The sequence below is a fragment of the Tenrec ecaudatus genome, chromosome 1 (assembly GCF_050624435.1).
Source record: "Tenrec ecaudatus isolate mTenEca1 chromosome 1, mTenEca1.hap1, whole genome shotgun sequence".
Classification (NCBI taxonomy): domain Eukaryota; kingdom Metazoa; phylum Chordata; class Mammalia; order Afrosoricida; family Tenrecidae; genus Tenrec; species Tenrec ecaudatus.
In genome coordinates, this window is record NC_134530.1 from 191,725,064 (window position 1) to 191,743,015 (window position 17,952).

The 17,952-nt window shown below is 37.8% G+C and overlaps 1 protein-coding gene across 4 annotated transcripts in view; it reads left to right on the forward strand.

The window, feature by feature from the left end:
- Positions 1–17,952, forward strand: part of RASAL2 (RAS protein activator like 2) — a 389,310-nt gene that overhangs the window by 189,393 nt on the left and 181,965 nt on the right. For all 4 annotated transcript variants that reach the window (XM_075527831.1, XM_075527837.1, XM_075527842.1 and 1 more), the window contains exons 2-3: positions 623–750; positions 12,590–12,716. In XM_075527831.1, the coding sequence (XP_075383946.1) occupies positions 623–750; positions 12,590–12,716 (255 nt within the window). The remainder of the gene's footprint in view (positions 1–622; positions 751–12,589; positions 12,717–17,952) is intronic.

Below are 17,952 nucleotides of genomic sequence, written 5' to 3' on the forward strand. Positions count from 1 at the left end.
GCTTTAATCTTTGTATACTTTCACCTCTCTAATTGATAGGGTAGTAAACCTTTTTAGTAAAACTAAATGCTTTTAGATCTTGAGGGAAATTATTTTCTGTTTTAAAGATCTTACTGGCCTCTAGTGGTAACATGATGCTATTGCTGACATTCTAGTTCTTTCAAGTGGCTAGAAATAAAGCCATTTTGAAGATCCACTGTATCAATAAGTACGTTCTTTCACGTCTGGGTCATCAGTATTCTCATGTAACATCATCATCTTCTTGATGGTGGGAGGCTATATCTTTTTGTTTTTGCCTCTCATTCACCCCCTCCTCTTATTTTGAATAAAGCAACCTTCTGTTATTTTGGTCCATGTACTGTGGTGATTTCTGTGTTGTTTGTGTTACTAGTTTTTCCTAGAGCATTCCAAGCCTCCTGTTGTGGACTCTAGGGCCAGTTTCGAATTCTTACTCTATACATAAGTTTTCATTTTCTTAAGATGAAATTTTGGTTTTCAGTTTACTATTGAGATTTATGTTTAAATTTCTTTAATTTGCTTTTAAAGATGATTGCTTTGGAAATAATTGTTTAGAAGCATGATAAGGGATTTCCAATGTTTGTTTTTCTCTTTTGTCACACAGATGTGAAAGGGCCGCCTACCCACCGCCTGTCTTGTGGCCAGTCCCCCTACACTGAAACAACAACATGGGAACGGAAGTATTGCATCCTCACAGACAGCCAGTTGGTATTGCTCAACAGGGAGAAGGAGGTAAGGTGGATTTTACTGTGAAAAGCTACTTCCTTTTTCCGACTAAAATCTTAAACTTAATTTTTATTTGTGTTGCTTTATATATGAAAATGAAGTCTTTATTAATGACAAACTCTAATTAAGCCTAAAAGGCTGTCCTTGTCATAACGATATGCTGTTATCACGAAAGAGTAAGTTCAGCAAATAACAGGAGAGTTCTCCAGATTTCAGTCCTTTGATCTTAGTTCCCTAAGAATCTCATCCAAATTCATGACTTTAAATACCCTCTAGTTCTGATGATTTCTAATTTTATATATCAAGTCTAAATGGCCCTCTCTTCCCTAGATTCATAGACTCGTATATCCACTGGCCCATCGTACATAGCCATTCGGATATGTAGTAGTTATCCCCAGCATGCCCAAGAGTGTACCGTACCTTTCCCTTCTAGACCTACCAGACGTCATCGCTAGCTCCATTGATGGCAACTGCACTAGTGACCTAAAACACCTCCCCAAGATCCACTACATTCCAGCCATACCAGCTTCCTTACTGTTCCTTGAGCACATATGACAGATAAGCCGTAGCCTTGGCCTTTCCCTTTACCTGGCACATTCTTTTCTCAGGTGTCTGCATGGCTTACTTTCTCACCCCTTCAGGTCTTTGCTTATTGATCACATGCTCTGTAAGGCCTACCTTGACTAATGTATTGAAAATTGCAACCCCTCCCCTAGACAGGACTTATGATTTAATTACCGGGCTCTAATTCACTCTCTTACCATATCACCCTCTAAAAAGTAGCCTAATTAGCTTGGTGTGTTTATTGTGTCTCTTTGCTTTTAGGGTGGTGACTTTTCTATTTTGTTCAGGGTTGTGTCCCCCAGGGCTTAGAACAGTTCCTGATACATGATAAACTTTAAGGAACTTACTTGTTGAATCAGTGCTGAAAAAGTTGAATTAGAAACGGTAATACTTGAATGTCTATTTCCTTTAATAGAAGACTGAAAGGAGATGAAACTGTACTTCCATATTTCTATTCTGTGATAAATTAACTGTGATAAATTGCTCAGAGAATAAGACTTAATTCCTGTGTTTTTTAAAATTGGGTAATAAAAAGTGAAAAATAGTCCATATGGTTCTTTCCTCATGCTTGAATAAGTAATTCTGTTTTTATTTATTGAGCCATCTTTGTAGTCATAAATATGCAGTTTTGTTAGGGATACATTGAGACACATTAAAAATTATACTATAACTAGTAATAAGAGGGAGCTTCGGAAAATTTGTGGGAAAATGTTATCTAAAAGAATTTTTTTTTATTCTGAATTGGTTGAGTGTTTATTTATAGAGCAAAATCCTAAGTTTTTCATTAAAATGTTCATACACATTTTATTTTATTGTGATTCCCTCTGTAACATCACTTATTACACTTCTCTGTGTTCCTGTTTCCGTTCCCCACCTCCTTTCCTAACCATTCTGAACTTTGTCCTTGGATAAATAATGCTGGCCTTTTGATCTCAAGTGGTTGATTATTCTAAGGTGTGTAGACTGGTCAATTGTGTGCCTGAAAATTTAGCTACATGGGTGAGTTCATTGTTCATGGTCTCTTAAGTGAAAAGTAGGCTCGGATGGGTTCTTTTATCATTTTGAGTTTTGTTCCACACACAGATTCCATTCTTATTTAATTAATTTTTCGATGAACTATTTGAAGCCCCTTTGTGTAACCACAGGGGAATGGTTAACTGAAATATTGCTTGAAGTAAATAGTGGCAACTGAAATAATCTGTGAAGTGGAGAATGACCAGAAAAGACTGCAGAAAAACCATGGTCTCAAAGGACAAAGGAAAGTTCACCAGGGGAAAAGAAGGGAAGGACATTTCATGTCTATGAAGAGGCTTTAAAAACTCCGTGGAAAAATGGAATGGGATTTTCCATTTTGTTTTAGAAGTTTCTTCATATATAAAGATACCAAGTCAAGAAACATATCCTATTTTTCTTTGACAAACTGCCAAGTGTTCAGAGTTTTGGGGACGTTCACACTAGGTTCAGTGAATAACTGCCAAAAATGAAATAATAAAGAGGCTTGAAGACCATGCTAAAATTTTTGTCCTTTATTCTAGAAGTGATCCAGGACCAAGGAGGGTATTTAACAGGGCCTTGACATCATGAAATTTGCCTCATAAGAAAATAACTTTGTTGAGCATGTAGAAATTTATACTCAAATGTTAAGATTGGAATCAGATGGATAGGTTAGGAAATTATTTCAGCAGATCAGAGAAGGAATGAGGAAAGCAAGATTGATAAACTTAAAAGACCAACTTAACCCCCTGAGACAGGTGATTATGCTAGAATTAAGTCCTCAGGAAAAGAAAATGTTAAGCAAATTGCTGCACCTGCTACTCAAATGATAAATCTAATATACTGTTAATTTCATTATAGCAAAAAGATTAGAAATCGTTTTTTTATTATTTTCTTTTTCTTGATGGAAGTACCAGAATATGCCACCACCCCTGTACCTTTCACCATATTCTTTTGAAACTATAACTCTGATCTTTGGAATTTTGCATTGAATAATTTAAAGTTCCTTGAAATGAGGAGGTAAGCATTTCTTGCTAAAATTATCTAGAAAGACTGCTTTAAACCCTGATCAACTAATTTTGGGGGTGTTTATTGATGTGTTAAAAAAAGATCGATTAAGAGCGTCTGTAAGGATTTAAATGATATCTTTAGCCCAGCACTGTTGGAGTGTGGGAGGATTATATTAGTCTAGTATCACTCATGTATTAAGTCAGTGTGTGGGATCTTTTAATATTCCCTCTTAACTCTGCACGCTTCCTGTCAAAAATGGGGAAACTTTTGTTTGGCGGCTATACATCGGAAGAGTGTTAAATGCACCAATTACCAATTTGGGGATGTAGCAGAAGAGGTGATCTGGGCAGAATGTAGAGAGTGAAATCTGCCAGGAGTATCACCTTGAGAAATGACTCACTGGCTCAGTACATTGTTTCATGCACACTGTGCCAAGTAGACATTGCATATGTGTTATGAATTGTACTTTTCTTTGCCTGAGCGCCAGGAAAAGCTTCAGCTGATGGCATCAACCCTGAGCAGAGAGAAGAGGAGGCCAAAATAATGCCATTTTGTTTGCAAGAGATAAGACCAAGTAAACTAGAGCATCTTCTAAATTAGAGAATTTGACTCACTCACCTTGGACATACTTAAACTGTTTACAGGAGTAAAAAGCCCTATCTTTCTCCAGAGGAGTGGCAGGTGGTTTTAAACTGATGGCCTTATTGAGTCACTAAAACTTGGCAAAACCTCAATGGCAATGAGTTTGGTTTTTGTTTTTTGGACTTTGGATGTGTCAGGAGGATTCAGTCCGTAGAAAAGGACATCATACTTAGTGAAGTCAAGGGTCAGCAAAAAACAAAAAAAAGACCTTCAAGGAGATGAACTGATGATGGGCTCAAGAATAGCGAGGGCTGTGGGGTTGCTGCAGGACCGGGCGCTCGCTTGTTCTGTTGTACACAGGGCCGAGCGCTGAGGTGGAACCAGCTTGAAGGCACCTCATGACAATAACGGATAGGAAATAAGGAGTTGAGGTAAATCATTAATCTCTTTGAGGTATTGCCAGCAAAAAACAAAGAAAGCTGAGTTTGTGAGTTTCTTTTTCTTGGCAATAACAAGCTATCAGAAAATTTGGTTTTAAAAAAGGGGAAAATAAACATGCTCTACTTTTTTTTGCATTTGGAAGTTCTTGAAGCTAAATGTTAGTGTACAGACAGCAAGGTGGTGAGACAGCAATTTTAAAACATTTTCCTTGCATCTGAAAGGCACTATTTATACTCATTTATATTGATGAAAACCTAAAAATATCAGGTAAGCTTTGTCCAAACAGTTAAAACCAACTCTTATTTGCTGAGCTGCTTTCAAGTTACTGAGCAGATATGAGGGTTTTCAAAAAGTGTCTGGAAGAATAAAACTAAAAGATAATTTTCCCATGAACTTTTGAAGCTCTCACATCACATGGAAGGTACTACTGTGTGTGCTTTCAATGTTTCAGGGGTTATAAAGAAGAAGACACAGTTCTTTTTTCTCTCCTGTAACAAGTTTAGCTGTGGAAATGTGATAATTAAATAATTTTTAAATGGCATTTGATAAATTGAGGTTAAGCTAAGTAGAATAACAGAAAGAAATTAATTTGTTTTAAAGAACCTTGTTTTACTAAATCTGTATAAAGATGATACTTACAAAGACACCTTAAGAAAGAAGGGCTTTGATGAAAGTTATATACAAGGAATATTCATGTGTAGGATGCATTGGGCAGAGAAAGGAAGGAGACAGAGCAATTAGAATATGGCCATTCCTCTCTCATCTGAAAACTTGAGTGGATTCCCAGTGCTCTCTGAATCAGGCCTGGTGTTCAGGGCCTTCAGCATGACCAGAATGTATTTTTGGTGTGCTACCATACTTCTCCCTCTTAGAGGCTCCACCTAAATTGCCCCTTTCTTACTACCAAAGAAATCTTGGGATTATTAACTTCTTAACTTGTATTACACTTTTTCCTTTGCCTAAAATGACTCCCATCTCTACCTATCAGGTGTTTACTCATTCATTCATTCACTGGGTGGAACAACTTAAGGCGTGGGGACTGACAGGATAGAGTTGTGAATTTAGATTAGTGGGATAATTGTAATATAAAGTGATCAATGTAGTGACAGAGGAAGGTATGTTACGGAAGGACCCTAAAAATGGTGCCCATAATGTGGGGTTGGTAGAAGAAGTGGAGATGCCTGAAAGAGGTACTGCCTCCCCAAACAGTTTATCTGTTTGGTAACCAAAAAGGGATAAGATAGAAAGGAAAGCATTTCAGACTAAGAAAACAAACTAAGCAAAAGGAAACTAAGCCTTCTGGGAATGCTAGCAATTTAGTGTTGTTAGTACATCAAATTTGAACCTGGGCACTCTTAAGGGGCCAAGTAGTAGGAGATCTGGCTGTACAATGTTGGGGAGCTTGGGTTTTACTCTGTAGGATAGTAGCCTTTAAACAGGAAAATCTTTTTTAAATAGAAAAGTTCATGCAGTAACCCTGCACAAGAGATATCTCAAAGTTATGTTTTGAATGAAACGGGCATAGTGAGTGAGTGAGTAAGTGAGTGAGTGAGTGAGTGAGAGAGAGAGAGAGAGAGAGAGAGAGAGAGAGTGAGTGTGAGTGAGAGAGTGAGTGTGTGTGTGAGTGAGTGTGAGTATGTGAGTGTGTGAGTGAGTGAGTGAGAGAGTGAGTGAGAGAGTAAGTGTGTGTCCCTTCTTTTGCAGCCACTGCTAGTCACTATGAGTCAGCAGCTTACAACTAGAAGAAAGAGGAGCCACTTAGGGCTTGAAGCTTCAGAATGACATGATCATGTTTGCATTGAGGAACACATCAATTTGATAACTATGTAAATAATAGATTTAAGAGATAAAAAACCATAGACAGATACTAGTGAAGAGAGACCATTGTAGTAGTTTGGATAAAGATGCTTCCAGCATCAGCTCTTAAACACAAGAATTCCTATGAGTGAGATTCAACTCTATGGCAGTGATATTTTTGTTTATTGGTTTTTTAATAGTACCAATGATAATGGAATAATTGATACAAGATTAGCTTTTCCACCGTGTAGAACATAAAACTGGACAGTATATGTGAGGTAACTGTCTTCACATATTACCCAGTTGGCAGCCTAGAGCTGTGACCTTCACCATTGCCCTGACTATGAACCCAACTACTATTTGCAACTGTGGTTCAGCAGTCTGGAGTCCAAGCAGGGGAACAGCAGTCCTACTGAGCAAAAAGGGCAGAAAACGGAATTCTGCAGTTTGAAGGAACTGGAATCTACTGAACAGGACATCTGCGAGTCTTTCATTGCCCATGCTCAGGATAAGACCACACAGGCTTTCTAGAGAGCAGCTGGTGTGTTAATAACAGAATAGAGATAATAGAGGCCAGCTTGATCAATGATAGAGGCTGGACCATGATTCTTTAATACCTTAATATCCTAGGTGTCTTAGTTCTCTAGTGCTGCTAAAACAAAAATACCCTACGTGAATGGTGATAACACACAGAAATTTATTCTTTCACAGTTCAGGAAGCTAGAAGCCTGAATTCAAGGTGCCTTCTCTAGGACAAGACTTTCTCTCTGTCGACTGTGGGGGAAAGTCCATTTTCTTTTTTATCATCTATGGGCCCAAAGTTCCTTAGAGAGCATCAGTCTTCCCCGAGGTCTAGGAGATTCTCAGTGCAGGGACCTCAGGTGCAAAGGACACACTTCCCTTCCAGCTCTTCTGTTTTGGGTGGTACTGAGATCCTCCTGCTCTGCTTGCAACTTTCTTCTTCTGTCTCTTGTAAGATCAGTGGTGATGCAGGTCACAGCACAGGAAGCTCCACTTACATCAGATGAGGGCCATCGCCTGAATAGGGATCTTGTATCCCACCCTAATTTCCTTGTAACTGATTGATCACATCGCTCTCATCATGGGGGAATGATTAAATCATTATATAACTTCCAAGTCATAGCATACCAACTATCAGACCACTGGAAATAATGGCCCAGCCAAATTCACACCTGTTTTTTAGAGACAAAATTCAGTCTATGACACTGAGCATCCAGCTGAAATAGAGAAAGACCAGGCCTCCCTACTGCATCTCTCTGTTTTCCTGGAACCTGCATCTTGCTCTGGGGTTGGTGGCCCCACACCCCACCGTAGTCTGCCTACTTTGGTTCCACATGACTGTACCCACTGGCCTGTGATGTCCTTGCTTCTGCTTAGCCTTCCTGCTGCATGAGTCTAGAATGGGTTTTAGTAAGCATCTGACTCATGAACTTGAGTTGGACTGGACTGGGTTGCTTCGCTGGTAAACATTTCTTTCTTTATGTAAAGTTCTTTCACCCAAAAACAAAAACAACAAAACAAAATTGAGCTTTAAACAAGGGTTAACAAGTGTATAACTATAGCTGGGAAACTTGTTGTATAGATCCAGTGGTTTTCAAGTTTTGCTGCACATGGCAGTCATTCCCCAGATCTGAGTATCCAGCTTAAATTCTAGCCAGTTAACTCAGAATGTCTAGGAGTGGGACACAGACATGATTAATTTTCTAAAACTCCCCTCGTGCCATTCTTCCTTTTCCATTCATCCCATAGCGACTCTGTAGGGCAGTTTCTGGAGGTAATCTTTACAAAAGCAAACTGTCACCACTTTCTCTCACAATGTGGCTGGTGGGTGCAACCCCCCAGTTTTTCAGTTAGCAACCAAAGCGCTTTGCCTTGGCACCACCAGGGCTTTTTCAAAGCTCTCCCAGGAGCTTGTAGTTTTCAGCAGAGCTATAGACCTTTATTTCAGATGATACTTTGTGACATTTTCCCTGATAGGAAGGAGAGAAAACAAATTAAGGCCAAACTTTGTAACTTTTAGGAAGCACCAGAATTTCTTGAAAGGCTTGCAGAATAGATTGCTCTCTTGCACAGCACTCCCCAGCTCCCACACTCAACACCTCACCCCATCTACACCACCCTGTTTCAGTAGGCCCGTGACTAGCCTGAAAATATGCATGCTAACTGGGGTAGGGGATGATGGGGTGCTGCTGCTGATTATGGGACCATACTGGCTTTGGATAAAAGAGTTGAGGGATTGTTTGTTTTTTAAGGATGCAGGAGATCTAAACATTTTTCTTTTAAAGAACGAAGATGGCTTTCTTTTTTGCTAATTAGCATAATAGTATTTAGGATTTTAAAAAACATTTTAATTTATTAATTGGGAGTTAATACATATATCATATTTCAATAGTTCAGTCACATCAATCAGTATTGTACAATTGCTACCACAATTCGTTTCCAAGCATTCTTTTTCTCCCTGGATATCATCTTCCTTCACACGCTTAGGCCCAGGCCCACCCCCACCCCAGCATAACAATCTTAATCTCTCTTTTTTATAAAGACCATTTTATTGGGGACTCTTACAGCTCTTATAACAATCCATATATCAATTGTATCAAGCACATTTGTATATATGTTGCCATCATTTTTTCCCAAACATTTACTTTCTATTTGAGCCCTTGGTATCAGCTCCTCTTTTTTCCCTCCCTACCCCCCTCCCACCCACATGACCCCTTGATAAATTTTAAATTATTATTTTCATATCTTACACCACCTGCTCTCTCCCTTATCCCCATGGTTTCTGTTGTTCATCCTCCTTGTGGGGGTGGTGGTGACATGTCAATCATTGGAATCCGTTAACCCCTTCTTCCCCTCCTCTCCTCATCTTAGACCTATCCTCCTGGTATCACTAATCCCATTTCTGTTCCCGAGGGATTCATCTGACCTGGATTCTGTGTGTCGTGAACTCTTATGTGTACCAGTGTACAGGCTCAGGTCTAACTTTAAGTGCAAGGAAGGACTAGGGTCATGATAGTGGGGCTTGAGGAAGCCTCAAGGAGCCAGAGGAATATTGTGTTTCATCGGTGCTATACTGCGCCCTGGTTGACTCATCCCTTCCTTATGACCCTTCTGTGAGGGGATGTCCCCTAGTCTACAGATGGGTTTAGGGTCTTTGCTCTGACCCCCCTCATTCTCAACAGTATGTTTGTTTGTTTGGAGTTTTCTGATGCCTGTTTCCTGATGCCATCAACACCTCATGATTTCAGAGGCTTGTGTGCTTTTTCCATGTGGGCTATGTTGCTTCTCTGATAGATGGCCACTTGTTTAACTTCAAGCCTTTAAGAACCCAGACACTATATCTTTTGATACCTGGCCACCATAAGCTTTCTCCATCAAATTTGCTTGTGTGCCCATTTTGTCTTCCGGGACTGTGTGGGGAGGGTGAGCATCACAGGATGCCTGTTTGTTAGAACAATGTTTTCTTGCATTGGGGCTTAGGGGTGGGCTTGAGCAGAGACCCAGAGTCCATCCACTACCTCAGTGTATTGCCATATAAATTTATGTACATAGGCCAATACTTACTATCTTTTTGGTCTTATGCACTCAGATTGAAATAGTTTCAGATAATACTAAACCAATTGAAAGATGCACTGTAGGAAAGTATGGGTATAAATATATACGCCTGTGTTTTCAGAGGAACTTGATTTGTCCATGTTGCTCTTCCTTGTCAGGGAGGGTTGGCACCAACAAAGAAGATTTGGAGCAAGAGCCACAGTTTGCCTTTTTAAGGAACATATCACAGAAATTTAAGTCATTTTTTCGTTATGCTTTTTACTTTCCTCATCTAAAATGGAATGAATTGAAAATGCTGGATTTTATACCCTACTGAGGAAAGAGCACTTTAAGTGCAATGCAAAGCCAAAGAGGGTTTAAGAGGGTTACCAAAACAAAATAGAAATCTAGTTTTTTTTAATGAACAATTCAATAGAAGCAAGTAATAGGAACTAGTGAACTAAATTAAAATAAACTCAAATGAAGAAAATTGCCCTTCTAAAATGGATTCTCTCTAGCTGCTTACTAAGATCTGTGAACTCCAGCTCAGACTTGAAATATGATCTCTCTAATTATAAAGGAGTAGATCAATATCTTGTTATGAAATATTTTAGCTAAAAGCAATCTATTATAGTAAAAGTAAAATATTTTCAAGTCATTTACGTTTAGAATAAAAGTCAGCAATATTTTCCCTGATACCCCGAGTGCCATTTTACTTTTGTATGGCTTATTGTTGTGGTTAGCAGCAGTCCACTTGGCCATTGACTCCATGTGCTCCCGGGCACAAGGAACAAAATGCCTTCTAGTCTTGCACCATCCCCATGATCAATTGTGAGTCAGCATTGTGATTAGAGGGTTTTCATTGCTTGTTGTCTCCCTTCCTAGTCTTTCTTATTCTGGAAGATCCCTTGAGACCTGCTCATCCATATGCTTCACTGACGGGTGTTGACTATACATAGGGACGTTGACTGGCAATCAAACCTGGATCTATTCCAAGGGAGATAGATGAGAGCTCTGCCAACTGAACCACTCTTTGCCTACTCTTTATCACATCACTAGGAACCCTAGTGGCAGCGTCAGTTACATGTTGGCCTGCTAACCTCCAGGTCAGTAATTCTAAACCACCTGCCACTCCTCAGGAGAAAGATGAGACTCTCTACTCCCATAAAGATTTACAGTTTCAGAGACTAACACAACCAGTTCTGCCCTGATGTATAAGGTCAGTATGAGTCAGAAACTACTCAATAGTAGTAAATCTATGATGCCATTATTTTTAAATAGTAGGCATTTAAAACTTGCCACCTAAATAGTTATGTTTATTTAGATCTAGTTTTTGTTTGTTTGTTTTCCCTCAAAGGCCCAAACTATTTTTAACAAATTTACCCCCATTCTTTCCTATTTTGAGGCCAAGTAGGGGATTCATTTTTCTCTTCTTTAGTAGGAAGGAGCCATTTAACCTCATGGTGCTACCCTTTTAATTATTTAATTATAGATGATAAAATTTCCATCTTGAAAGGGATACGATGACTTAGATTACTGTTCGTAAGGTTTTGTATTACATTGTACTTTTGAACGTGCTCATGCCATTATTGATGTCATTATTTGGACTCAGCTTATTTTTAGAATTTTACCTTTCTTAATTCTACTCTTTAATTTCTCAGTGTGCCGCCAGTAACTCTAATTCTACTAATGAAGAAATGGGACTTGGGCTCCTGTGGGGAGTGACGTTCCAGTCTTTATAGAGGCCTTAGAACTTGGCTCCTCAAATTCCCAGGGACACAGAGAGAGCATGCTATCATTGCCTTGACCTCAGGGAGAAGAGTCAGATGACTGAGGCACAAACCAGGAGGCAGGGGCATTTAAGCCAGTGTCTGTCCCAGTTTTGCAGAATCAGTTGATGTGATATGTGCCCATTCTAGTCATTTGGGGAGGTGAATTATTTCTCATTTGTGAAAGGGGGATGGTAATAATGTCCCCATTAAAATGTACTCATAAATTCTTAGTCTTACAAATAGTGAGAACTCCATATTAATCTTAAATGTGGAATTTTGCTAAAACAATATTAGGGACATAGACATTTTAAAATTAGCATGAATTACTGATACTTCCCCCAAACTAAGATGTCTTCTGCAAAAGGCTACTAGGAAAATCTCACTGTGAAAGTCTTTAGCAAGAAAGAGAGAAATGTAGAGTCATCTGTTGCTGGCCAGTGGGAACCTACTGAGACATTTAAAACCATTTTTGGCAATAGAGATTGTTTTTTTAAATCATTTGTAGCTCTCCTTTCACATACACAAACAACAGGTGAGTTATTCTTGAAACTATGCTGGAAACTAATGTTTAAGGTTTTCAAAATTAATCCCTCCTTTGGAAGGCAGCATGCCATTTTACATCATTATTTATAACTTCTTGCTGAAAATGTTTTATTGACTTTTTAAAGTGCTTGATTTAAAATTTTGAATGATTTAACACGGTCTAACAAAGGCTGATTTTTAGAAAGCGTTCAAGTTTAATAATTTGGGTCAACTTTATCTGCATTTACCCAGTGAACAATGGCGAAGTTGGGTCTCATGAACCAGTTTCCGATATCCAAGGACCTTTTATTTGTGTGGGTGTTTTGTTTTCTGAGTTTCCAAAGCAGGTGCACACCTGGATATAATTTGTATATAGAGTTCATGAAGATAATTTGCATACTCACCTTTCCTGATTGTTCAGTTTTCTTTTTTAAAGCTTCCAGGAAAGGGGTTTGTGGTTGTCAGGTATATCCTTTATTTATACATTTCTTTTACTTTGCTCTGTTGATTACATGTTTTTTGCGTCATTTTAGCTAAAGTGTTATTTAATCAGAAATAGTGATGGTTATGTTCACTATTTTGTTTGGTGTTTTTCTCTTCTGTTACAGATACCTGTGGACGGGGGACAGGAGCAGCAGGCAGATTCCACCAAAGGGCGATGCCTGAGGAGAACTGTGAGTGTCCCTTCCGAGGGTCAGTTTCCTGAGTACCCACCAGAGGGCACCACAAAACTAGGTAAGTGAATAATGACATTCCAAGCTTTTACAGGGTAGTTCATGGACATATCATTACAGTCAAAACATCCTGCATTTCCTCTTAAATAAGCACATTGAAATCAGTAGCATCTTAACCAGAAGGTTATTATGGAGTTCTGTTTTTTATTGCCATATTACAGAAAAATAATTTTACAGAAATAGATTTTACCTTGGCACTAATAAGATTCCATCTCAGTCCTGGGTAACAAGGTTCCCATGCTGAGTAAAGAAGGCCTGTTGGGGTAGTGGTTTCAGCACTGGGCTGCTAACCATAAGGTCAGCAGTTTGAAACCACTGGCCCTTCGAGGCGAGGGAGAAAGATGAGGCTTTCTGCTCTTAAAAAGAGTCATTGTATCAGAAACCCTGTCCTCTAGCGTCAACTATACTATGAGTCGACATCAACTTGGTAGTAGTGAGAGACTAGATACTGTGCTGTTTCCAGACTTACTGCTGGATTCTTAATTTTGAATGAGAATTAGGTGATCTGTTGAAACTGAACATCTTAGAAGATCTGGTGTCTGTGGAAACTCTGTTGAGTGGTTTGATTGTGTCCTGTTCATACAGCTACTGACATTGTCTTGTACAATGTACTCGTAATGTCCGATCAGGCTAATTTAGCCCATGTGACTTACATTCTAGACTGGTTGGGAATTAATGTCAAGATCAAATTAACTCTTTTGTTTATTATAAAATATATGCTGCTAGCTGTTTTTCATGCATACCAGTGGATATTTAGATGATTTAGACAAGTCATATAATTTTAAGGAACATACAGTAATTAAGATTAAATAAAAGAATAAAGGAATTTGGAAAATGGCAAGTGTTTTGTATCTTGGTACTATTTGCTTAGTGAGCGCTAGGCACTTAGTCATAGACCTCTGATAGACAAATAAAATTGCTTATTGTCTCAGGCTTTATAGATAATTCTGTGATTTAGTTTTTTGTTTTTTAATCAGAAATGATTTTTCATTTGTTTTTGTTGTTTGACATTTCCTTCCCTTTTTATTTTCTAAAGGAACCCAGAATCCTGGGTCAAAATTTGAATCCTTTGTGTGTCTTTTTATCCTTTAAATGGTTTGCTTTGGAGAAATTAGACAGAATAGTGAATATCTTTCTGTATGGAGTCTTACATGAAGAAGCCAGCTTTCCTCTCTTGTTTCCACTGTACTTTGGAGTGTGTTGAAACTAGATTAGGTGTAGGCTTAAACTAGCCTGCAAACTTGTTTGGGTGTAACTATTTTACAGCTTGTTTTTATTTTACAGTGCAAGCTTTATGTGACTTGGACTGTCTCACAGTCCTCTGCTTTCCACTCTTTTGTTCATTGTTTAATTACTATTGTTGCCAATGTTCCAGGAACCTTTCCTGATCAAGCTCTGACTGACAGAAATCAGTAGAGCTGAGCCCAGTGCAGTCATAGGCTGAAGAATTATTAGACTATTACAGAACAGAGAACTAGATAGGAAAGTGTTAAACATCCGTAGTGTTTCAGGTACTGACTCCAAAGAGAAAACTAAGATGAGGTGGCAAGGTATCGTGTCTATGAGTAAAAGGCCACCTCTGTCCTGGAAAACAAATGTAGCGCCATTCTGACTCCTGATGTCCTAACTTAGCACTAGAAGAAACTACTCAGAATGCTAGAAGGGAGAAAAACTGTTTCTAAAGCTTTACTCCCTAAGGTGTCAATGTGATCTTAAATTAGAGAATAATCTTTTCTATTTTTAATTGTCAGTGGTTTCTTATTGTCAAGTATTTCATTAAATAATTGATGAATCTGTAAGGTTCCATGCCTCATGTTCTGTCAGTTCCTAAGAATAAAAAGAAGTATAAGATAAGGTTTCTCTCTTTAAGAAATTCATTATGTAGTTAAGAAGACAGGTTGTATACAGACAGAAACAAATGCATAAGTTAAAATACATACAAAGCCCATTGTATTTCCATATGCTAGCATCAAATAAAATGAATTAAAATTAAATCATTTATCATAGCATTACTGAATCACAAATATCTATGGTAAAATATAGTGAAAGATGTGCAGGATTTCTGCATAGAAATTATAAAACATTATTGAAAGAATTTTAGAAAGACAGATAAATGGAGGCTTATACATAATCATGGTTTAGAATACTCAATATTTTCTGTAAGTTCACATCACAATAAAAATCCCAACAAAGTTTGGGGGGTTTGCCCCCAGATTGGCAAATTTGATTCTAAAATTCATGTGGAAATGCCAAAGACCAAGAATAAAAATCCACTGCCACGAAAATCAATTCTGACTGTAACTTTTTAGGAGAATAGAAAGCCTCATCTTTCTCTGTAGGGGTGGCCGATGGTGTCAAGTACAACCCACTATGCCACTAAGGCCACCAGAATAGCCAAGGTAAAAAAGAACAAAGTGAGAAGACTTAATCTATAATAATTATTTTAAAATTATATTAAACTATTAGTGGAAGAATAGACAATAGATTATTGAAACTTGAGTGTAGAGTCCTTTTATAATAGCCCTCCCATCTCACAGCAGTTCCACTTCATTGTAGATCGCACATGAATGATAGCACCAGGCTTCTAGAAAATAATATAGAAGATCAGTGTCATGATCTTTGATAAGGAAAGATTTCTTAAACAGGATATAAAAGCACCAATAATAGAAATGATTGATAAATTGAGATATATTACGATAAAGAATTCCATTCATCAAGAGAGTTAAAAGCAAACTGCTGTGTAAGAGAATACATTTGCAACACCTACATGGAACAGAAAGCTTTTAAGCAGCATACACAAAGGTTTCCTTACAAAGAAATAAGACAACTTTCTTTTACCTTGTTAAATAATGAGCAAGTGGCAGACACTTCATGAGTGTGAATGAAAAGTGCTTAACATAACTAGCAATAAAAGAAATAAAAGTTACAACAAAGTCTGGTACCACTATACAGCCACCAGACCCATTTTACCAGCCTGGTGGTGATGGTGCCCTTAGACATATGCAGTTGTAACGTTGGTATAACTGCCATTATGTAATATGTGTGAGCTTAGGGGCTGATAGCATTCAGTGGTGTATGTGGTGAGAAGCTGGTGAGGTCAATGAGCTTACAAGTTTGAATATGAAAAGGATGATGGAGATGATAGGCATTCAACAATCATCTGCCTGTAATTGAGTACAGAAGATAATAAATAGAGTCAGGGTGGGGTGGAGTGGGGGAACATAACTTAGGGGATGGTATAGAACAAAATTACTGAATTGCTGGTGGGGGCTGGAGGGAGAGCATTTTACAGGGTGGATGAAGTTTCAAACAGTTGGTTTTTCCAGTGTAGCTGCTAAAATGTTTCATTCTTTTTAACTCCCAAAGAAAGCATTCTTCTCATGAGTTTTCTCCTTCGTTCATCAGTTACTAATTAAAAACCTTGTCCTTTTGTTTATATGTTTGAAATGAACTGATAGGTCCTCTTCAGTTTTACTTTCCCTGCTGTTTTAGCCACTCAGACCAATATTTAGATCTAAGGGGTACGGAAGCTGGAGGTTTTTCCCTCATTAAGCAAATTTAGTTAGTTTTCATGTTAAACTCTCCATTTTTCTTGTCTTCCCTGTTTCCCCCCTTGACCCTGGCCTCATAGCCATCAAAGGCTTGTCCATTGATAATGTATAAACTACGCTTTTCCTTATAACAATGGTGACATTGAATATTTGTCTTTGTAAGATTGACTGAGTTTGCTAAGCACAATGTTCTCCATTTTTGTCCCTGTCTTGTGGTGTTAAAGAGAGTTATCATTCTTTCTTATTGATGCATAAAATTCTATAGTATGAATATACCAAAGTTTATTTATTCCTCGATGGTGGGAAGGTATGTCAATAATGGCAGACAGAAAATTTTAAAATAAAGAAACCAAATTGGAAAAACTGAAGAAACTTTGAAAAATAATTAAAGCAGAATAGTCTTTCTTAAAGCATTTATAAAATTACTTTAACCAATAAATAGTATGATCATAATTATTAGATGATATTGATAATAATTAATAGCTAAGCTTTAACCTTGACCCTCTCTGGTAGATTAAATTAGCCTCATCTTGAACTTTATCTGTAAACTTGGAGTGACTTCAGTCTTATTCTTAAGAATAATATGAGTTCCTAGATGGTTTCTGAAGTCTTTCCAGGATGCTAGTATCTTGTGAAAGAGCTGTGGTGACAGAATGGTTAGGCGCTCATTTGCTATCCTAAAGATCAGCTGTTTGAACTCATCAGCAGAGCAGACCTTTGGGAGAAAAGATAAAGCAACCAGCTTCCAGAAGGATGGCAGCTTACGAAACTAGGTGGGCTCATTCCATTCTGCCCTTTATGGCTGCAAGACCCAGAATCAGTTCGACAGCACACACCTCCACCAATGACTATCTTATTAAAATTTTCAACAGTTTCATTGGCATATAATTCACATACCATCCAATTCAATAGTTCAGTCAATTCAAGAATAGTTGTACAGTTGCCACCACAATCAGTTGTAGAACATTTTCTTTTTTCTTGTACTCCTTGTTGTTAGCTTCTCACTTTCCCACAAACTGCCATACCTCCAGGGACGCATTTACCTATCCTGATTTCCTATACAGAAAAAATATTTAAAAACAAAATTCACAAGAATAGCAAAGTAATAAACCAGATAGAAACCTTAGTTGAAAAGAAAATGGGGGAGAGAAAAGCAGCAAATGTTAAAAACTAGAACAAATTTACCAATAATTATCTTTTGAAAAATGTGATAATGTCCATATGAGCTAGGATCAATGGCAATAGATTGTTTTTTTGTATTTTAAATAAAGAAGGAGAAGTATGGGTAGTGAAGATTTACTATCACAAGAAGCATCCTATTTCAGTTTTTTAAATAATGGTATTAAAAATGCTGACAAAATGAGTGTGTGGTTAGCACTAAATATTTAGATTACTTATATTTATTAAGTTAGTCTGTGTACTTCTTTAATCAATAGAAACCAATTTTGAACCTTGGGGTAAGATATTTACAAGTGATCAAACCTTTATATTTACAAACAAAGCAATTGCTTCTAGCTCTGTGAATAATGGCTCTGTGAATAATGGAACTCTGTGAATAATGGCGTCCCTACCGTCTTTGAAACTTCTTTACCAATGTCAAGTTTTGTTTCTCTTTTATATAGTAACTAAGACCATTTGAAGATTATGTTAGCAGCCTCCAACTAAAACAACTATAGAATATCCAGC